General features: G+C 40.4%; 1 protein-coding gene across 1 annotated transcript; it reads right to left on the reverse strand.

The window, feature by feature from the left end:
* Positions 1 to 1,677: 1,677 nt before the first annotated feature.
* Positions 1,678 to 22,314, reverse strand: KDSR (3-ketodihydrosphingosine reductase). Its single transcript, XM_072329675.1, has 10 exons — positions 22,065 to 22,314; positions 16,703 to 16,792; positions 16,247 to 16,303; positions 12,969 to 13,034; positions 12,731 to 12,826; positions 11,208 to 11,399; positions 10,117 to 10,200; positions 7,321 to 7,404; positions 5,409 to 5,510; positions 1,678 to 5,075 (listed from the first exon to the last, which is right to left on the reverse strand). The coding sequence occupies exons 1-10, from the start codon at positions 22,170 to 22,172 to the stop codon at positions 4,956 to 4,958; spliced, it is 999 nt and encodes a 332-aa protein (XP_072185776.1). The 5' UTR covers positions 22,173 to 22,314; the 3' UTR covers positions 1,678 to 4,955.
* Between the last annotated feature and the right edge of the window lie 1,379 nt (positions 22,315 to 23,693).

Below are 23,693 nucleotides of genomic sequence, written 5' to 3' on the forward strand. Positions count from 1 at the left end.
TTCCCTAGCAAGTAAACTGTGGGCTGCCTAAAGCATTTCCAAGTCTTTCGAGACTTGTTGTTAAATACTATCTACAGCTGTTACCTTTACAGATTTAACTCCTCACTTTGACCAAAGAAATTGCTTCTAGGCGCTTGGTAGCAACCATGATATTTGTATTTCTCTAGCAGCTCTACTACAGAATGTGCTCCTAGATAGAACTCAAAAGGTTTAAAATTAACTCGGGGATTTCCCCCTCAGCTGAAAACAATCTTGTTTTCAGCTTAGAAAAATAAAGTCTCAGACTGCCTTGCCTTGGTGGCACCGTACAGCAGAGCAGGTTTGATACTGTGATCCTCATTCAGGATCCCACCAAAAACAAGACTACCCACGCTAGCTTTGCAAGATGCTTTTCTTTTTCCAAGTCTGACATGCAACATTTGGATTAAAAAACAACAACAACCAACCACAACACTTTATTGCAGTGCAAGTTTCTGCTCGAAAAGCAAACAGCATTATTTCCCCTCCTCCCAGCACACAACCTGCTGATGAGTGAAGTTGTCTTTTTCACCGATTTAGTGCATTGAGGTTGGAAAGCAAGCAAATAAAGAGGATAGGAGGTGTGGCTCCCAAGCAGACACCTCATTTAAAAGGTTCTGGTCTCATGAGAGTCTCCCCCAAGCGACAGAGGAAAGCAAGTGACAGAAGGTTTTGTTGTCAGCTCTGGAAGGACACCCACCTAACTCAGTGTGCCTGGTACTACTCCTGTGCAAAAGCAAGCCAAAAACAACCCTAGCCAGGTAGTTTAGCCTCTTTGCTGAAATCAGAAAGGGTGTTTTGTGTTTGCTCTTTTATTTAGTTAAAAATAAAATTGCTATAGATTTTTGAAAGATACACGGGGATGAAGAGCAATCTACTTTGCCTGCTAATTATATTGAAAAGGAAAAACAGCAGCAGCTCCCAGTGCAACATGGCTGCCTTCTGTTACAAAACTTTTCATTATCTATCTAATGAACACCAGCCCCTCCAGCTTTAAAACACATTTTACATAACATACTCCCCTCTAACCATTATTGATTTTGGAGGATAAGTCAGTGAGAATGGCTTTCTGAAAGGCTGAGTTTCTGTGATCCTGGATTTGACAGTAGCCATCTTCAGGGTATTTCACCATGACTAGGCACTATCTCAGCCTTTCTCTCTCAAGCTGGAAGGTATTAAAATCATATTATATACAGTTTTGTGTTCAACAGCATCACAGAAAGACAGCCACCCTAACCTTGTTTATTCCTATTGTTTCCCACTAGAAAGAACAAGCACCACTTGGCCCACCAGAATTCACGAGAGCTTTCCAGAGAGCACAAGCACTAGTTAAATTCTGGCAGCAGCTCCTACAATAAAGGCAGATTTTTTATCAATTTAATACCACATGCCAGTATCGATTTAATGCCACACCCGTGTTTGGTGACACTACTGAATGGAGTTCATTACATTTTCCCCCACCATTTGCTGTACACCTCTGCCTAGGCTGCCAAAATAGAGGGGGATGTATTGCCCCCCCGCCCCCACAATCTTCTACACAATTAAGAGGATCCCGCTGAATTAATCCCAGATTAGAAAAAGAAAGCCACCAAGCCTTGCACATGGATTTACCTACCGCTCTTCATCCCTTCAAAGAACTTGAGAGCTCTAGGTATTGTTGATCCTCCATTTATTTTGAGAAATATAAAATATGAAAACTCGTTTACAGTTCTGGCACAAAAGAGATGAAGCAATAAGCACAACGTTCCTTTGTTTTTACAAATGGTACTATGTATTTTTACCGTTCAAAAGTGCCTAAAGTTTTTTCACAGCAAATAAAGTTTACCTATATCATTTGTCTTAGTAAAATATTAAATCTATTTCAATTGCACATGAACACCTTGGTAAAGTAAACTATATGTGCAGTTATAATAGATCTGTGTTTAAAGCAGACAGACGGTCATTAGAAACCACACGGAGTAGAGAAGAATATCAAAGTCCAAAGTGAATCTTAAAGACTGACCAGGAAAACAAGAGACGAGACACTGCCTGATATGGCACAAGTGATTAAATTACTGACACTCTTACAAAAAAAAAAAGTCGTTGCATCTATTTGAAGTTCCTTATGGATTTAATACACTGCTAAAATGCTTCAATGCAGAGGTTCCGTAACATTTAAAGTAGCAAAATATATATATATATATTTTTTTTTTTACTCAAACATTATTCCACAAGATTACAAGGCATCTCCTTCACTTAATATTGGACCTTAAAATGAGTATGATGGTAGATCTAGAATGGGGATAAGAAAAAGTGTACATTAAAGGCTGCTGCATTTGACAGTATAACTCCTTTTTGACAATAAAACAGCTGAAAAGTTTATCGGTTAAAATGAACCGTACTAACGTGCAACAACAGAAGCTGGAATATTCTGAGAAATTATTCTTGACTCGTTTCTTTTCAAAGTTTGCCTGCTTCACATTTCTAGAATCGCTGAGGGGATGCAACCTACGATTTTACAGCCAATACAACTTCTTGCGCTACGCAGAAATCAGGTGTGAGCTGAAGCCCCTTTACATCAGAGCCGTAACTGTCACCCAGTGTTCCTCTTTGCAAACGCTCACGCTGAACTACAATCAGACATTATTTGGAGCGTTCTTCAGTCGAGATTTTCAGCAGAGCGACTGGTGATTTAAGAAGCCCTACCTGAAACATTCTTTTGAGGTCCAGTTACCAGAGTATGTGTGCTCTGATCTTCTGGATTACTTCTTAAACGTAAGCCTTTTAACATCCCAAGTTGAAGATCCTGTAAAATTCAAGTATCTAAAGTCTTACTGGTTTCGAGACCTGACCTTCAAGCTTGCGTTGCTCTAAAGTCATTTGCAGAAGCGTATCTTTCAAACTACTGCATAACCCATTCACCCACTTTGGTATCTTTTTGCAGATGATCAAAGGAATATTTGATTTTTGCTCCAAGATAACAACTAATGTAGATAACTTGGTCCGAACAGCATTGTTACTTTGCTTTAAGAAACATGGCAATATTGATGATGCTCCACTATGTGTCATTCACATTAAGCAGCAGAGAAAACACATAGGCAGACTAGATTCCTCTGCACTAAAGCCCAGCAGATTGAAAAAAAGAATATGCAGGAATATAACCTATTCTCAAAAAAATTGCATAACATAGGCATGCACAACTTCACAGATCTAAACATAATCAAGAGGCAGGACCTAAAGCACAGGCCTTAGGAAGGATTCTGCAATGCCTTGACGTTTGCAATCCAATGAAATTCTAACCACTTTGAATGAGAGTATCAGTGACTCCTCCAAATACGTTTGTAAAACAGACGTTAAAGCAAGTTTAGCCTACGTGAACAAAAGCTTTTGAAGTGATCAACTGAAATCAGCGGGAGAATAAACAAGTTACATTTCAGAGACTTTTCCCCGTTAACCACCTATTATTTCTCATTTTGGCTTAACTGAATTCAAACTTTTTAAACAGGTATACGGAACATCTTAAAAACAATCAATTTTGCTTGCTTTGCAGTTAAATACTGCTTTCAAGGAAGTGAAAACACCAAGTTCTAACAGTAATTTTAGACTCCGAGTACTGGCTGAAAATGGCAGCTTTAACATTTACAACACAGTGGAGCTAATAAATACAAAATACACAGCTTTTGGGGGAAAAAAAAAGCTCACAAGGCACTTGCTATAGTGGTCCATTAAATAAACAGTGTATATAGTGCACCCTTAAAACATTGTTACACATCAAGCTTTTCCAGTGTTAAACTTGCGATTTATTAGAACAAACCATTGTGTTCCGTGTATTCTAAAGCAGTTATGGAGCAGCCTTGATTCATATGTAATGTAAATCAAGCATATGAGGAGAGGGGCAGAGGAGAGAAATTCAAATAATTTCATGTCGTGTTAGAAGTTTTTCCTGTGTAACAATGAAATTAAGCACAGAATACCATTCTGACTCTCCTCCCTGTCCCCAGTCCCAAAAGCTACATTCCTGCTACCCTAAGAGCCCGGTGTCTGATTCTATCATCACCTACTGGTGTGGCTCGTCATTTGAGGCTTTGAAAAATAATGTGCATGACAGTAGCATGAAGCTACTTCCCTTTCCAGAGCAAAGACTGGCAGATAAGAAGAGTGTCTAACTTTGACAAATACTTTTCCAACGATTTAGAAACGTTAAAAGACATAATCACACTTGAAAATGGTTCGATCTCTTTTTTTGTTCATAGCATACTTCAAGGGCCAGTTCCACCTCCCAGCATTTCTCTGTAGGAATGGGTTCTTCATCTCCCTTTAGAAAGTATGCATATATTAAGTCATACTTTTTAATTACTCCCAGACTGAGAAAGCTTAGATTATACCAAAAAATAAAATAAAATCTGTTGTCTTGAGGTTTCCACAACTGTGTGCTGAACAGAACAAGGAAAGCTGTCTTTGAAAGATCTGTAGGTTGGCCATCGAAGGAGAAGTTACCATTCCAAATTAAAAGCAGTCCCGAAACATTAGCGAGAGTACTGACTTGTTCAGGGGACTTTCATCTACTTCAGCCCGCTCTGCCACTGTATAGTTATCTTTTTTTCCACATAAGCACCGAAGTGAGAAAACTTAAGCATTTGTCCAGAATTACCACACATGGTCCATTCTCAAGTTGTACCCTACAGGTGACTTACAAGTTCCCAAATTCTCTCCAGCTCAAATCACCAAAGGAAAATTATAATAATAATAATTAAAAAAACTAATCCTCAATCACTCTTTTGCATAGCTTGGCATTTTCTGGAGTTAAACTTCCATTTTCTTTCATTGCTTTTGAGAGCACTCATCTACCACATAACCAAGTACCTTCAGTCTACATCCTTCAACAGAGAAGCTGAGTCCCACTTGAGCAGCAAGCTGTCCAGGACTGTTTGACATTCTTCTTTCAATTCAATTAAAAATTACTCAGTCTTATCTGTATTCTCAGATTTTTCTCTTTGCATCATGCAGCGTCGAACTATGCTGTCGAAGCTTCCTAGGTAAAAGAGGCCAATGATGCGAAAAATGCCCATGCAAACAACCTGGAAACAGAGAAACATCTTTCAATTCACTTCTGATACTGTAGCATATTATTCACTCATGAAATAAAAAAGTTCCAGACAGGTGATATAATAAAAAAATATATATATGAAAACATCCCTAACTATGTTCCAGTTCAGGAATGAGCACTGTGTAGTTCTCTCTGCTTTCTTGCCACACTGCTGTTTCAGCTCAAGAACATTGCTTCAGTTTCCTAAATCCAAGCCTCCATGGTATTGAGAGCTACTTGATGAAAAAGTAATCAGTGTTCGCATAATGTTCCACATATTTTGAACTACAAGGAATTATGACTATGAGACCTTTGCTAACCTTACCTGCTGGAGACCTTCAGTGATAGAAGTGACTGGGGACATTCCACTTGTCAATATCGATAGCATGTAACCATCCGATCCAACACAGCTGTTAAAGTTTCCTTGCTGAATGGAAGGGAAACAGTAATTAAGGAAAACGTAATTCACCCAGTTGTGGCAAAACATGACATGCCTTAATTTTACAGCAATTTATGATAATCATGGTTAATTTCACATCAGTACAGATGAATACCTCATAGTAAAAAAAAACCAAACATGACCACAATTAAGAACCGATGTATTAAGAAATATTTTGTACTATACAGCAACATTCTGAAAGACATTCCCTAACAATGGAGGTGTGATAGATTACTAAGAATTTCTTGGTAAGCTAGAAAGGCTTGAAGTACGCTTACTGACACAGGAAATGCACAGTGCTTTCTGAAACGTGTTTACAGGGAGAAAATTACACCCTATTTCTGTCAGATCACCAATCACTACTGTACTCAAAGAATAAAACACTGCTAAACCTTTTGCTCAAATTAGGTTACTAGTGTGTGAGACTTACTGGAGGAGGTGTCCTTCAAACACTACGCAACAGGCCCTCCTTCACTTATATCAATGACTTCGATTTGTTCTCCTCAAAACTGTGAAACACATTGCCTACTAAGCAATTCAACTAACAGAAAAGGGGGAGGCTCCCCAGGAGAAAAAGGTGTGGGGTTTTTTTCTTGACTACTCATCAGAAAAAACTGCAGCTCTACAACTCTAACTCTCAGGCTTCTACCATTTGATTTATTTTTTCTCCTAGCAGGTTATGCTGGAAAACGGACTTACTGAAACACTGCAGAATGACTACGGACTGCAGAAGTGAAAGGAGGTGGTGGTGTTCCTGAATCACAGTTATCTATATTGAGCAGTAGCGGAGATGACACTCAAGTGAAGTATTACCCAACATTCACCTGAAAGAACTGAGTTCCTATGGTCAAAGAACCTACTTTTTAGTTTCAATTTTAGTCTCTCAGCTGCAGGCTTGACTGCATAAAGGCCGCATCTCAACTAACAGACCACCCAAAGCACTGAAAGGCATGGTATGAAAAGATCAGATGCTTATGATTAGAAATGAGATTGGTTCTCCTTAACTACCAATGAAGAATACCATGTGAGGACGCGCTAGATTTTGACACTCACCACCCCAAATCCAGATGTGATTTTGCACTTACCTGCTGTATTTGTGGAACTATTGTAAGAGTTTCTCAAAACCATGCTTACATTATTTACAATTGTAAAATAATTAGAGCTTAAGATTCAACTGCTGAACTTTAAGGATATTAAACTCCATTTTTATTTCCATCTCACAACGTCCTTGGTGCTTGCTTCTTATTTTATTAGGAAGGAATCTTCAACACAAATCTTTACAATTCCTCAAAAACGCAATACTCCCTTATAACTAAGAGCATCTTATTGTATTTTAATCCCTCATGGATCAGATACTTCAGACATTTATAGCCAAAAAGGCTAGACGTCCTCCATTTATAGTAAAATCATTTTGATTTAAGCTCATATTCACGAAAAATTAGACAGTCAAATAAGCTTTTGAGGTTAGACAAATGGTATTTGACACATGAAAAGCCAATATAGTTCAGTGCTTCGAAATAAAGTCATAACCTGCTTTTGAGACATTGTATCATACTTAAGTATCCTTTTACTCTAAGGGACAACTTTGGATATATTTTTGTTCAAAAAGATTGCATAAAATCATTTGTGGGCACAGCGGCAAAAGAAGAATAGCAAAAAACTTCCTGCTCAAACTAACCAGAGACACCACTTCTTGTAAATTGATTTTATTTTTAGCTCAGTCATTCTCTTCAGCAAGCATTACAAGCCATCTTAGTCTCTCCTATGAAGGTCATGCTTTAAGAAATGATTTACTTACTATGGCATCTTTGACTATAACTCTGGCGACTTGTTCCGCTTGGCAAACAGATGAGGTTTCAGAAATTAGCTTTGTCTCTAAGGGCTTTAATAGAAAAACGTCATTAGAAGTTAGACTAAGAACACACAGGAGAGAACATGAAGGACAAATTTTGGTTCTGAGTCTTCCAGTGCGGACGGTGTTGCTGCTAACAAGTCGTATCATTCCATCACCTAAAACATCCACTTAAAAGAAAAAGCACCTTCACAAGTACTATAGTTTTACAAAGAGAACTGCCAGCTTTTAGGCAGTATTTATTCCCCTTGGAATTTATTACCAACAAAAAAGGAGATAGCGTTCTTTCCAAGTATACGATTTTCAGAAGCCAGAAAAATGCTTAAGCCATGTGTCTACTCAATGCCTCTATTTTTAATAAAGTAAAAAATAGACCTAAAATACCTTATTAATTTGTTTTGTAGGATTTTACTTAATTTTTTTGTTTGTTTCTCAAACCCCACACACAGCATCCACCAAAATCCATCGCTGCATTTCACTTCATCATGTTTGAGAGCATCTGTGTCATTTCATCTTACTGGAAGAAAGCAGCCACGGCAATTTTATCAGTCATAATTTCTTTTACAAAAAAAAATAAGTCTGATCTGTTGTAAAAACAAGCAGTAAAAAGGTTTGAAAAGTATTCAGAAGCTTGTTTGTCATTTATGTGCTTCTATAATGCTGGAGCTAAATGCATAGCACGCTGTTTAAATGATAAATATATTAAGATAAATGGTTCAGTTGATAAAGAACAAACTGCACTAAATTAGGAAAAGAAGAGCGGTTACAAGTAGATTTGTTATGGAGAAGAATTGAATTAGATTTAATGAAGTTGAATGGAAGCATTCAAACCTAGTCAAATACTTAATATGCATAAAGCATTTTATGATTAATCCTTTGAAACACACACACAAAAAAAAATAAATCCCACTCTTCTAGGGAAGAACTTAATTACAGGCTTCTCTCTCAACGTCAATCTGAAGTATCTGTGAAATTGTGAATCCTGATGTGCTGACCAGGCTCACTGGTTTTTCTTAATACAGGCGTTTAAAAGTCAGTGTCTTTGTTAGAGGAAATCACAAACACCTTTTACATGCTTTTTCCTATGGCGGCATGGTCTATGTCACCAGATCTCCATTTCATAACCCACGCATAATTTAATTCACTGGCCAGTGTCAACAAAATCCATGAGAGAAACAGATGTCAAAAGTAAACTACAATACTGTAAGTATTGCGTGTACTCTAAGTTTTGGATAAATCAGCAGCTATTCAGGGGTGTCTCACTAAAGTTAATGACATGTTGAGAAAAAAAGCAGGCAGAGCTCAACCACCAAACACTTCATCTGATTAGCCAGTCAAAGCACTGTTACAATTTGTCAAGCAGTTATCTCAGAGAAAGAGCTTAATGATTAAACACAAGGAAGAAGCATCCTTGGAGCTGACTTTTTTTGTGTGTGTGCTTAAACTAGCTCTGAGCAATGATTACAGAAGGAAACAGCTTAGCCTTAATGAGATGCAAACCACAGAAACAGATGTTCTCAACTAAGCAGTACTAAATAAATGAAACCATAATGAATGACATTCTGAACTGTTAAATGACAGAATACTGCAGTGATTTAAGGTACACTATCAGGGTAGTCACATAACACTAAGACCTCATGCGTGTTAAAACAACGCATAAATATGTGTTTAAAAGACAATGCCTTTTCAGTAAAGAAAAGCTATATATCACTATCTCCCCTAAACAGAAATCTGAGATTAACACAACATTGCTGGAGAATATATTTCCCTGCAGTAGGCTATTATGAAGACAAAGAATGTGCAAGCTACACAAGTATCCGCAGATGTCTAATTCTTTATGTGGATGTGTGGGAGTATGTTTAATACAGAGTATCTGTACCAAGAAATTACAAAGAATTGTGTTACACAGTCCCTACTGATTACTATAGAAAGGGTGCAAGACAAAACAAAATTCAACTTCAATTTCCTATTACACATGGCATTAGATGGAGCATCTCAAACATAGCTAATCTACAGATACCAGTATATTTTCTCTGGTTAGCAGATAAATCAGTATAAACTAGAGGCCTAAACATAGTACTGCCAGCACCCTTTTCGATATTACATTTTATGTGTAGGAATACGCCAAGTGATGAGGAGCAACTAAACTTCTGAAGATCAAAACCAGCTTTAAACTAAGCTAAATGAAAAAGGCAATCACAGATACACCCCTCTGAAAAAGTGACAGTGCCAAACAGAATGAGAGCTTCCTGCCTACATTAATAGTGGCTTTTTTTTGCACATAAAATTGTGCCATAACATGTATTCACACAGAATAGTTGGTTTGCAAACCTCAATGAAGAACTGGAGTTTTCCAATTCACCTGTCAGGACTAACCTAACAGCATAATACCAAAAGATGCAAAATAGGTACGTTATTTTGGCTCCTCATGCTCTTATATCAAAACAAGTTACAGTGGTTTTCATTTGCTATTTTGCAACATTCAGATTGCATGCAGAAAAGCTTATTGGTGTTTCAGCTATTAAAAGTTAAACAGTTCTTCCATTTAAAGCCAGAGTAAACTACGCCGGATAGCAAAGTTGATAAAACCAAAGTGTTTAAGTGTTTTAAACATTTTAGCATGTACTGTTTCCAGAAGTACTACAGAAGTGAATGATATCTGAAACACAATTTATTATAAAGTAAACCTTCAAAAATAAAATAAAATAAAATAAATTACAATGTTGCTGAAGAATCATTTACCTTTGTTTTACTTTCTTCTGCAAAGCCTGGTGTGTCAGTATCTGGAGGATAGGCCACTGTTATATAGATATTATAAGGTTTGACCTGCAGTTCACAAAACAAAAAAGAAACATTATCTTACTACTGACAGCCTTTACGCTTCTCTTGTAATTTCATTAATTTCTCTTAAATTTATGCTTGTTTTATTTCTTCAGATTTCTTGTAGCGTTAAATCATCCACACACTCAACGCTTGAGCTTTGTCAATTAAGGAAGAAAACACAGTTTTTAAAGAGATGGTTGTATTGCTTTTAGTAAAAGCCTTTAAAAACTCAACAAAAATATATCACCAGCCTGAAGACAGGCTCTGCAGTCCCATTGCTCTGCAGACCACAGCTCTCTTCTCCTGACCGGCACAGTCCACTGCACTGAATGGAAGAGGATAACAGTGACCATGCAAGGGTCTAGAATCAAACAGACACTAAGAAGAATCACTTCCCAATCAGTTTTACCTGTCTTGCTACAGTGACATGCTTAGAAGCCTAATCCCATCAAATAATGAAAACAACGTGGGTTTTTTTGGTCTCAACTTAAATGTAAGCTCAGAACATTGCAATATATAAAGCTCACATATACCGATGTCTAGAAGAGCAAACTACTTTGAACAGACAGACTTTGTTATCACATTCAAGCTTGCCTACTGTCTCATACGGTTCACATACCATTCATTTACCACAGCCTTGCAACTAACTTGGGAATCAGCCCTTAGTAAAAAGCCCTCACATATCCATGGGATCTTTCATACCATTCTGCTTAAAATTAAGTCCCTTTCATTAAATTAAGATATTTAGATATAAGATAAATCGAGCATATATGTTTGTATGTGGTCATCTTTAGTTCTAGAAACAGAGTTTCTTCTCTCCTATGCAACTGAAAGTAGCTTAGTTTCCACAGCCCTGTGCAGAGCAATATGGTTGTACTGCTTCCAAAGAAGAACCAACATAACATGCATCAGCAGAGTTGAACAAGACTACTGAAATAAAATTTGCTTAGCTGCAAGTGAAAACATAAGCATTCTTGCTTGCAAACAAAAGTATAAGTCATTTCACACACCTCCATTTGCAGGGCTTCAGCCAATCCTCGAAGAGCAAACTTGGTTGGAGAATAGGCTGTATAACCAAAAAGGCCTAACTGCCCAGCCTGAGATGATACAAACACAATCCTTCCCATCCGCCGTTCTTTCATGGTAGAGATTACTGCACGACTTGGGTAAACGCTACCGAGATAATTGACTGCCATTAATCTCTGTTAAAAAAAAATATTAAAAAATGTGATATTAAAATGGTATTTGAGTCACAGAATCAGCATTCTTCAGATGTTTAGTGTTACTTCTCCAAAATCCCTATTGAGGCTTGCTTTAACATCAAACTCCACTGGATTTGTTTTTCTATCAGCTAGCAAAGTAAACAATTGTTTTCTACTGTATTAGTTTCATAAGCCATTCCATAGCTAAGAATTTCACCGTAAGACAGAAAGAATTGCACTGCATGTACAGGTGTTAAAGGCATTCAGGATACTGATAACATGAGCTATTATGGATTTCACAAAAAATTGGACTTGGACAGTGTCTAGGAAGCAATGCATTTACACACGATATGAAAACAAACTGAAATGAAGGGCTTCCTAAAAAAAAGAAAGAGGAAAAATTCTACATATGTATGCACAGGCTCTTATTGTTGGCAGGTAAGATGAATTCTTCTGTTTCACACTCCTGAAGACCTAAATCACAACTGGTGGCCTATACAAGCAACAGATTACTTGCTACACTTGCTGCTACACTTACTTACTTGCTGCTACACTTACTTACTTGCTGCTACACTTACTTACTTGCTGCTACACTTACTTACTTGCTGCTACACTTACTTACTTGCTGCTACACTTACTTACTTGCTGCTACACTTACTTACTTGCTGCTACACTTACTTACTTGCTGCTACACTTACTTACTTGCTGCTACACTTACTTACTTGCTGCTACACTTACTTACTTGCTGCTACACTTACTTACTTGCTGCTACACTTACTTACTTGCTGCTACACTTACTTACTTGCTGCTACACTTACTTACTTGCTGCTACACTTACTTACTTACTGCTACACTTACTTACTTACTGCTACACTTACTTACTTACTGCTTTCCATCTTTCCATCAAGATGCACCAAGTTACAAACTATTTGTGCACCTCAGAGTTGAACACTGACAAGATGGATTCTTCTTCAACAGATTCAAAACGTGGAAAAAAAACCCCACACATCTTCACCAGGAACAAAGAGACCACGTGAAATTCAGTATCTTTCAGAGCTCGTTAAATAAAAGCAAACATCAACCTTTCCTGCTGTCTTGAGGGCCTTCCCTATCCGAGGTGGAGAATTCACTGTTCTGAACCACCCATGGACTAATAATCAGGTGAAAAAAAATAAGCTGCAATCCTTGCAAATCTAAAAATGCATACAAAACCCACCACTAATGGAATATATTGCCACTCATACAGTCTGGAAAGACACAGTAAAATAATCTATCCCTTAGAACAGGGGAACGACAAATTACTTGCAATGAAATAAAGTATGATCACTCACTTCAAAAGAATTCACTTCGATATCCTCAAATTTTCCTGTAACTGATGTTCCTGCACAGTTTACAAGCAGGTCAACTGGCCCCAGCTTCTCCTGAGCCTGCAAGAGGACAGAAGTTAAACTCTCCAACAGGAAAAAAGCATTCATATAGTATGATGTCATTATAAAATATATTGTCATTTGAAACTCATCACACAGATGACCTTTATATATACACATAGGTGAAACAATTGCTTCTCACCTGTTTGAGAACATTCTCCACCTGTTCATAGTCTTTAGATACATCAACAGAAATACACAGCACAACCTAAAAAAGGAAAACAAAAGAGCATTTTATAATCTAAGTTCAAGAATGGTTGGCCCCGAGTTTTACAAGAGAAACTGCGTGCTGCTTAATTAGGTCGTATCAGGGACAAAATTGAAAAAAACAAGACTAGGAAAATCTGATTAGTGGTACAGTGCTACATACACCTAAAAAGTGATGTAAGGTTTACTCCTGGTCTGGGAACAAGAGATTGTGGATTTTAGTTTGAATGATTCAGGAAAATGAAAATAGATGTTGGCCCAGAGGAGAATAAGTAAATAAGTAACAAAACAAACAAAAAGAGACAATGTCTTAAGTTTTGTTGCAGCTGGAAGTATTGATTTTCTTTAATACTGCTGATTACATTTATCAACATGTTCTCAGAATCTAAGTTTTGAAGCGCCTTCTAGTCAAATTGCGGCCAAACGAAGCACTGACTTTGGGGTATCACCAACTATAAGATCACTGCCAATTCCAGCTTGGCCAGGGATTTACAAAGAGACTATCCTCTCTGCTAAACAACCAGCAAAGTTCTGGTGCAACTCAGTACCTTGAAAGGAAAAGCAATCACATAGAAAAATAAAAATAGAGACTCCTATATTCTCATTCTGATCCCTGTGCCTTACTTTACTTTGTTCAATTCATTTAAAGCTGGTTTGAGGTGAAACAAAGTCATCACCAGTTTCTAACAAGTGTCATCAGGGTCACTTGTCATGAAGTATGCCACCAAAAATGAAGAAAAGCTTACCAAAGTGTAACTAACTGCTTTGGCAGCTAGTCATTTGTCAGTTTTGCCTCTGGTCAGACTGCAACACTTCCCAGCTACATAAGCAGAATCTGCTTGCCATTCCTGTGCAGCAGGTTGGCTATTCTTGCCTTCCAGCACTGTGCATAGCTGGACACTGGAGTAAACTTGTGGTGCAAGTCATTGGTTGGCCAGCAAGCATCTCTCCTTAGGGCAATTTTAGATTGTAGAAAAATTTATCTTTTACATAAGTTTGAGAACAGAAATAACAGCTGAGCTACATTGATTTACTCTCAGGATGTCTTTACAGCAAGGTTAAAAATCACAGTTCCATATGAAAATTGGACATCAGACTACAAATCAGTTAATCACACTGTGAACAATATACTCAGGAACTACCAAAGGTTGCATTGGCTACCAGCACATTATACAATTTATCTTTTTGCTCCTATTACTGTATTTCCTTTCTGCTACATTAAGTTGATTACCTCCAGTCCAGAGCATGCACTATGAATGTGGTCCTAATAAACAGATTATGTTGCCAGGAAGTCTAATATCCTCATTCCGGTTGCTCATCTTTTGTTCTAATAGCACATTGTCGGATCATTCCTAAAGCATTCATTTCTCATTAAAAGCTCAATTCCACTCCCAGTGAAGTAAGCAGGAATATTCCATACTAGGAAAGGGATTTTAAAAAAATTCACAAAAACTTATGGGCAAGTATTTCATTCTACTGCACACCTTAAAGGCTGCACTGTCAGCATTCTAAATAAATCACATATATATGTCTTTCAGAGAACACATGCCAGATCAAACACCTAAAGTTATGTAGACACCAGAATCCCGTTCCCAGTGCAACATAGTTTTACATAAACATCCATGAGCAGAATGCATGCAGCATGTAATCATGTAAAAATTGGTATTTCCTCTGGATTTTTGCTCCCTAGTTTGGTATCTTGCAAATGTAACAGCCTCCATGGTCTGGCAATCCATGCCAGGCAACTCTATATTTTCAGCAATCTTCTTTTACAGCCTCTGTGTGTTCAGCTGCCCTCATTTGTCAGCTTCTTATCCACTATTCCAGACAGCCTGCTTTTGCTATTTGTGTTCTTTGAATTTAGAACAGGCAGATTTCCCTGTGACAATGACTACCACTCAACAATAGGTACACGAGGGCACTCCCACTACAGCCAGTGGAAGTATGGACAAGTCTAAATTTGCTACTGCTAAAACAATCCTGTTTAGCCCACACTGAAGCTTGTTCAGTCTTGAACTTACTGAAATTTTAACTGAAACTCTTGTGAGTTTCACCTGGTATTAAGAAAATAAAAATGTAAGCCCACACCTGTCAAGCCTGGACAGATTTTTAACAAGAGCATTGTGACAGTGTTTGACAAAGGATCAAAGTCAACGTCAACCCTGGGAAAAGGCCAGAGCAGCTAAAGGAAAATCATCACCTGGGTTCATTTGTTTTTAAAAGGGAACAAAATATTGCTCTTCCTCACCCCTCATATTTAATATTTCAAAATAAATTTGATCTGGGCAAGGCAACATGCACAGAAAGACCACCTCAAACCATTTGACAGGAATAAGCAAAGACAGAATCTTACAGAGTATTCTTGATACCTTCATTTACATCAGATAGTACTAACATCATTGCTTCCAAATATTCACCTTTCTCCATTGCTTATCTTTTCAAGAGAACATATCCAACTTATTAATTCCCCAGAATAAAGAAGTGATTTACTACACCCAATAGACACCAAAAGCCCTATCACAAACGTATTGCTTGCACTTGTAATGATGAAAATAAGAACCAACTTGTGGAACACAAGAAAGAAGAAATCAAAGATGCAACAGTCTCAACACTGTTTCCCCTCTCCTTTGGATTATGAGCATTAAGAAAAAAAGATTGCAGTATTTCATTTTGAAGCTGTGTTTTTTAAAGATAGAAAGGTTAGTACCTCAGCAAGCACTAATGCACTAAAACAGTGCATTAAGCGTGAGTACGGTATTCATTTACCTTCAGTGCTTAGCCAGGAAAACAGCAGTACACAGCACAACATAGGGAACAAAATCTGAAAACAAGTATCTGAATTTATTCCTCCACTACAATTGCTGCATTTATGATCTCTCAGTGTTGAAAAAAAGTAGGTTATTCTCCTCAATCTTAAACAATACGAACACTTATCAAGTGACAGCAAATTACAGCTATCAAAAAAAAATTCTATTACACCTATGGCTGAAGATACCAATCTTTTTCTCTGAGGAAAAAAAAGAAGTTAGTGCACTAAACCAGGCAACATCAAATGGAGCAGAGTTTGGAACATCACACATAGACTGGAATTTTTTGAATTCAAGTAAGGCCTCACCTATTTTTATCAACCAGCTTGGTTTCAAGAACCAGGCTACTGAAGCTATGTTGAAGCGACTACCTTGAAACAACAGTTATAGGTAGCAGTGATCTTACCTGCTTGTCATTAACGGAGTACTTTTCTATTTCCTTCTTTGTCTGTAACAGCTTGTTCTGAAATGGATAATGAGAACAGCTAAAGCACCGCAATTATGAGAACGTATCAGTATTTTGAGAAGCCCTAGAAACATTCTCTAAAAACAAGGACATTATCATCAACTAACGATAACACTTTACAATGTTCATCTTAGAGATTTATGAATATACACAACATCAACTCCGTGTGATAGCAATGGAAGAGTTTTAAGGCGAGCTTATCACAAGTTGTATGTAAGGCTGCACTTCTTTAAAAGGCAGCCATCTCTACTCTGAATACACATTACATTTAAATTATCAGGATCACCTTAAAGCATGCAGTGGAGGAAAAAAAAGTAATGAGTAATCCCAAATTACTCCTCAACCACACCAATTTCATTAATACAGCATAGCCAACAAAAATACAAATACGCTTACCTCATCTCTTGCAATCAGTGTTATGAAAGCACCTTGCTTATAACATTCAATAGCAATACATTTTCCAATTCCGCTGGAGCCTCCAGTTACCTAGAAGTTATTTGAAAGTCAGTTAGTCCATCATTCTCATCTGTACATCATAAAAAGTCAAATCGAAGCTCTAGAAGTGTACTGAGACTCATATTACCCAGTGAATTACGAAGACACAAGATACATAAAAGTTAGTTTACTCACTAAGTATGAATAGAAAAATGAGATCTCACTACCATCAGGCAACTCTTTGTCTCCAAAACCAGCTTCACCTTGGTGGTACTTCTTCCATGTTTCTTATGTCAGGCTCACTTAAACCCACTCTCACTTGCCTTTGATTAACTTACTTATAAATTAACATTAAGAATGCAATTACATACTGTCCCTCCATGCCTAGCTACAATAAACATTCATAAAATGAGCAATCATAGCTAGTCTGCCAAAAACATCACATAAGCAAACACAATTTAAAGTTATCTTCTTTCTTATTAAAGCATCCTTAATTTGACAGCTGGCCCCCTGTAGACCAAGTCTCACAGTTCATGTCTGGCTACTGAACTGCCTCAATGCCTCTCTGTGGGGATCCCAGTTCTAAGCCTCCATAAGCCTCTCCTTCTTCCTCAAAACCATAATTCTCAGTGGTCTTCCATGCAAACAGGAAATAAACAGTTTGCCTGCAACCAAATGCAAGGTGATAGCACTATCCCCACACTAACAAACAGGTTAAAGACACCTTAACACCCCCCTTACTGCCCTCCAGAAAAATCTACTTGCAAACTTCATTTAAAACAAAACACAGATGGCGATCCAACTGCCCTTCTTGACAAAAATAAAAGAGTCTTACTGATACTGACTTCCAGGTGATTTGTTCCTTTAAACCCTGTCTCTGTCTCTACATACCTTTAGTCCTTCAATACAGAGTTGTATTTTCCTTGTATGGCCAAATTTACTGAATTTTCTCCTACGAGCACATCACTGAGAAAATATTGGGATGCTTTATTTGTGAAGTGAGTTCTGAAATACAGACTTAAATATTTGAGAAAGAGATGCATATTCCTCTGGAAGTTGTCATTTCTGTTCTTATCAAGACTTCAGAGAAAGTAAGGCATCACCTCTATTTCAGCTATGAGAAATGGAACACACTGAGCCGATCGGTGGAAGAACAAAGGCTCCCAGTCTCATCTGCACGTGCCTCAGTTTTGTTTTCAGACTCACTACCCTCAAAATCCTTTCATATTCCTGGAGGCGGTAAAGTCAAAACAGTTAGAAATATGCTCCCATGAGTCACCAAACTCTTCTTTCTTATGAGTGTTTCATCACAAACCTTCAAAGAAAACATCTCAGTACATCAAGGGTGATCATGTAACCTCAGCAAACTTATTTTCAACACAGCCCACTGTTTTTGTCTAGTTTGTCTGCTGTCACCAGTGGGTCGAGAACTTATAAAGACTAAATTCAGCTTAAACAGAGTTTTGTCTATTAGAGAAAGTCACTTCAAAACAGCTCCTAATTGACTCTTCACTAAACTAACCTTTGCAGATGATTTCAAGATGCATGTTCTGTTCTGGAGACGTTTAACAGTGTTGCATTCTGAATAAAGAATGACAGCTTTCTAAGTAAATTAAGTCTGTAAGAATGAGTATTAACGTTCGGAGACTCCAGCAGAACCCCAGCACCATTTAATTCTTACAACAGAAACAAGTTAATTTTTAGTTTATTGCCAAAGCATCTTTCAAGATTCCGGTACATCTCTAGAAGGATTAAGAGATTCAGTTCAATGTATTCAGGCAAACCTCAGTTCCAGAGTATTTGTGAGCTGCTTCTACAGATTCTAAGCAGCAGCTGATACATCAGCACCAGAACTAATGAACACATGTGGAATATTGCTCCAATTCCCACCTTCGGCACAGCCAATTGTTGCCTGTGCAAATTGCTAAGTGCCACAAACTGGTCAACTACAGCAATGTTTGAGGAATTCTTTGAAGTTACCGGAATAAAACCTCTGGCTTGTCAGACGACACTAACATTCACTTCAGAAACACGAGGTCTAAACTCATGGCAAGAAAGGGAAGTTTTTATTTGCAGTCATACCCAAGGATGCTAGATAGGGCTTGTGTCAGATAGGTCAGTGACAAAAGGCCAAATCAGTTAGCTGGGAGCTTCAGCTTTTAAGTGAAAGGCTGTTACTAATAAGTCGGAGGTTGTTACTAATAAACACCATGAGATACAGTGCATCAGTAAGGGACCAGAACTCATCCATCAATAAGCAAGTGCGTCCAAATCATCCTAACTATCATCAGAAGCAATCAAAACGAAGACCTGACTGATACGTGCTTTCCAACAGGGCTTGTGAGCTTTCACTTAGCACAGGATGCAAGCTGGCTTCATGCTTTTAGACAGTGCTCTAACAGCAGGTATTTAGTTCCACCGAAACAGAACATCCCTGTAGCCTGCTCCGATTGGCTGATGTGCCTGACTGGACTCCAAATGACCTCTTATTGAACCACCCAGATGCATCCAAGCCACAGGTCACTGTGCTCCCAGTGCAAGAGCTATAAAGCTGAGACACGGAGATGGGTCAACTCCAGGAACACCCAAAGCATGCTGTCATTGTCTGATGGGCTCTGCAGAGAAATGCTGAAACTACTCCTAGTCCTGAGATGGCCCTTACTCCTGTGGCTTAGGCATGCTGAAGCTCAACTACCCCCAAGTTAAAGGCTCTGCTCAAACTGAAAGGAAGACGGTTACAAGCAGCATGCATCCTCACATTCCTGCCACAGTTAGCCCACAAAAGCAAATATACATTTAAAAACATTTTGTTTTACTAAGTAAGTGAAACCTGATGCTTGAGTCAACCTGATACCTGTGAAGTCCTTTCTATTTAACAGTGCCTACTGAGGTTAACAAAGCACACAGCACATATGAAACAGGAAATGACTCCCACAAGATTAGATCAGTAAATTGGAGTTCTGTGGAGCTCCATTCCTCTCTAAACAGAAGAGAGTCCTGTGGTCACCGTCCCTCTCTAAAGCATACCTCATGTCACACAGCAAGTGCTTCTATCACAGGAGTGACTCTAGAAGAGGACAAGAGGGGAAAAAAAAACCAACAAAAACCAGCCTCATGTTTACAGCCTCAGATTTCTGTCCTTGTACCTCAGACTCCTACCTATATTAACTGTTAGGAGCAGAGAGAAATAGCTTCTACAAATGATCAAGTAGAGTGTGAAAAAATTGCTGATTTAAATAGAGAATTCAACAAGTAACTGCTAGGAAACAATATAGATAATAGCGCCCAAACACACCCAATGACCTTCTTTAAAGAATACTACAGGTATTCTCTCGCACATACAAAGGAGGAATTATACACACAGATCACATAAACAGACTTGACTTTTTCTGTGAAAACACCTCACTGATAATTTCAGTAGCTGAGAACACTCACTCCCATTATACGATGGAAGAATTCACCTTGCACATGTGATGCGTAAAGCCTCCATGAGCATAGCTTCCAATTTACAGAACTATCATCCAGTATTTTTCCTTATACAATTCACCCAAACATTTGGCATCCAAACATGCAAGTTTAACAGCATCAGGGTTACTAGAAGCACCTACGCAACCAAAAACAAACGCTCTGAAACAACAGCTCCATGTTTCATCCCCTTTGCATGAATGCTTTAAGAGCATAACTGAAAGCACAGTCAAACAAGCGCTTCTGCCAGCAGCAATGCCATTAGAGCTGATCACACACAGATTTGTACTGTGATGCCAAGGCATACTTACAGCCTTTTCTTCTATTGGTATATCAATGCAGTTAATCCTCCAGAGGGTGGTGACACACTGGAACAGGTTGCCCAAGGAGGCTGTGGATGCCCCATCCCTGGAGGCATTCAAGGCCAGGCTGAATGTGGCTCTAGGCAGCCTGGTCTGGTGGTTGGCAACCCTGTACATAGCAGGGGGTTGAAACTAGGTGATAGTTGTGGTCCTTCTCAACCCAGGCCATTCTACAATCCTACGAATAGTCATTTTGAGACCTTTGCTTGTATCAAATTCAGCTTACACAGCTAATATAATTAGCAGTTGTGGCTGTAAGGGAAGGGTTCTCCAATGAGGTTATTCTTTGTTGTTTTCAGTGTGAGCCAACTGAAGCAGCTCTTTGAAAACAGAAGAGCCAGCAGAGTAGCTTTGGAAATAGTGTAACGACACAAAGAAAAGACAACATTTGGGATAACCAGATTAAAAACAAACAAGCAAGCAAGCAGACAATATTCTGGAATAGAATACACTGAATAGAATACACTGAATACTTCATTGTTTACTATTCAGTTTCCATGTAAGCATTGCAGAAGGCCCTCACCCTGCATCACTTTTGCTTTTACTCAGTACAGAATGATTTCCCACCGCTGTGGGAAGAAACTCAACCAGGGAACCTTCACTCACACTTGAATATCTCAGGCAGGACATGATGCTGTAAAGCCAGTTACAGTACCTAGCAATACCTATTGCATCAAGAAATTCGGGAATACTGTTGCAACTCGGACAGCTCCGAGCAAGGACAGCTCTATCTGCAAAGAGCAGCCCTAAAACAAATAGGCAGATAAAAACGAAAACAAACAAGCAAGGCGCCACACAGAGCTCAAATAATAATAATAATAAAAATCCCAAATGCAGAGCAGCTGTCAATTCCTTGCACCTCAAATGTCTAAGTTCTGCATTACCCCCAAGTCCGGTAGTAACAAGTGCAAACTGCATGTGCTACTCACCTCCTAAAAGCAGATTCCACGCGCAAGCAGCGCAGCTCCTCCACACGGAACACAGCCCGGCTCACTACACTTCAGTCCCGAGATCCGACTGAAGGACCCCACAGCTGCCCCGACTCACCCTCACGCGCCCACGTGCTCCACAGGCACCTGCAGCCCCCCCGGCTGTTGCTCCCCATCCGGCTTTAGTCGGGATACTCCTGGGGAACCGTTCAACCGCTGTGTTTTCCCCAATAAACCCTCCCAAAGGCTCGCTCCACCAAGCTGATTACAGACGAGCCAAACGTTGCTCGTGGACACGGATACTCGCGCTGCGTGCCGTCCGACCATTTCCCTTCGCGCCAGCCTGCCCGTTTCCTCACCCCGGGTGCCCTTCCAGCCCGTGCCTTCCCCCTTCCTACGGAGGGCCGCGCTCCGGCACCTCAGTAAACGCAGCGGGGCCTTCCCCGGGACACGGCGGCCGCGGCCTCCCCGCTCCCTCTTCCCGCCCAGCGCCGCCAGCGGACCCGCTCCCCCGCGGTCGGTGAGCCGGAGTGGGGAGGGAGAGACGAAAGGCCCCGCTCGACTCACCACGACGTGTGCGCCGGGCAGCTTGAGGGGCTTAGGGCTGATGAGCGGCGACACCATGTAGAGGAGAAGGACGATGGCCACGATGAAGGCGGCCGCCAAGAGCAGCATGGCTCGGGCCGGGCTTTGCCGCTAGGGAAGGGGCGGTGTGTGTGACGCGGCCCCTGAGGCTGCGTGAGGCGCCGAGCGCGGCGCGGCCCGGCGCGGACAGCGGCAGTACGGCCGGTACCCGCCTGCGCCGCGGCGCCACGGGGCCAGGGAGGAGGAGAAGGGAGGAGGAGAACGCGGCCGCCACTCCGCGCGCTGATTGGCCGGTGGGCGGGGCGGGCGCGGCCTCGCGCGCTGCGATTGGTCGGTGAGCGAGGGGAAGGAGCTCGCGGATTGGCCGAGGGGCGGGACGGCGCTCGGAGATTGGAGCCGCGGGCTGTTTGCGGGGTCACCGTTGGAGGCAAAGGGCGGCGGATACGGGAGAGCTCCATGGAGAAGGCGGGCTGCGGGACGGCGCCCCCTACGGGCCCCGCCCAGCGCGGGTGAGGCGAGGCGAGAGGTAGGCCACGCCCCTTCGCGTCACGTGGGGCTTCCCGCCGAAAGGAGGGGGAGTGGCTCCGTGAGGAGAAGGGCGGGCGGCCGCGGGTGGGCTTCGAGCCGGGAAACCCGAGGGCAGCCATGCGTACAAACGTGGTTTTTCAAAGCTTAATCATCAGAGATAAACTAACACCAAGATGTCCTGCAGCTCAAATGGAATGATTCCGCGCCTTTGAGTTAGGATGGCTGCCCGCGTTCAATATTTCCTTGGCTGTTTACGGCCTAAAGAAACTCCCTGAAGTGGTTTATGTTGCAAACGCTGTGCAGCCTCTGACTTGTAGAAAGGAGTTTGCAGCGTATGCAGCGTTACGGCCTCGGAGAGATTACGATCAGACAAGCAAGCGCCATTGGGAGAGAGGGCGTGCGGAAGGGTGTGAAGATAATGCAGGAGATGAGCGGGGAGTAGGCGGAAATGGGAGCAGGGCTGCGGGCAGGGATTAGGCCGTCCTTAAAGGGGAGAGCAAGGAATGTGGAACAAAAGAATCCAGGAATTAGTTGTGGAATGGGACTGAGCCGGGATCGGACTTCGGTGACGCTTTGAGCGTGGTGCTGTGGGGTGGAGGTGTGAGGAAATGAGAGGAAGAAAGGGCACGTGCTGAGGTAACAGCTGCCACAGCGGGGATGGGGAGAGGGCTGACTGGTGCTGTGTCTAAAGAAAGGCTATGTGGAATTTCAGACATCCTTAAGGCTGGAAGAGGTCACCGAGTCCGACCGCCAATTCCAACCAGCAGAAGATGGTGTAGGATGTGGACTAGAAGCACGGCAGGCAGAGATACCGACTTTGTTCTTTACATCCAGGGCAGTGTATGTGTTATCTTTTGTAGAACATTAATTAAATGCAGAAGAGGAGATGGATAGTTTAATAGAGTCTGTTCCTAGATAACTACCGCAGAATATGGCGAGACTTGAAAAGCCCAAATGTCAGCAGCTTGGAGATAAAGCAGATGGAGATAAATCCGTCTTTCACAATGCAGTATCGTTCTCAGAATCAACATGAGGCGAGGGCATGCATAAAAACAATCAGCTGCAGTTAATTTCTAGTAAAAT

This window comes from Excalfactoria chinensis, chromosome 2 (assembly GCF_039878825.1).
Source record: "Excalfactoria chinensis isolate bCotChi1 chromosome 2, bCotChi1.hap2, whole genome shotgun sequence".
Taxonomy (NCBI): Eukaryota; Metazoa; Chordata; class Aves; order Galliformes; family Phasianidae; genus Excalfactoria; species Excalfactoria chinensis.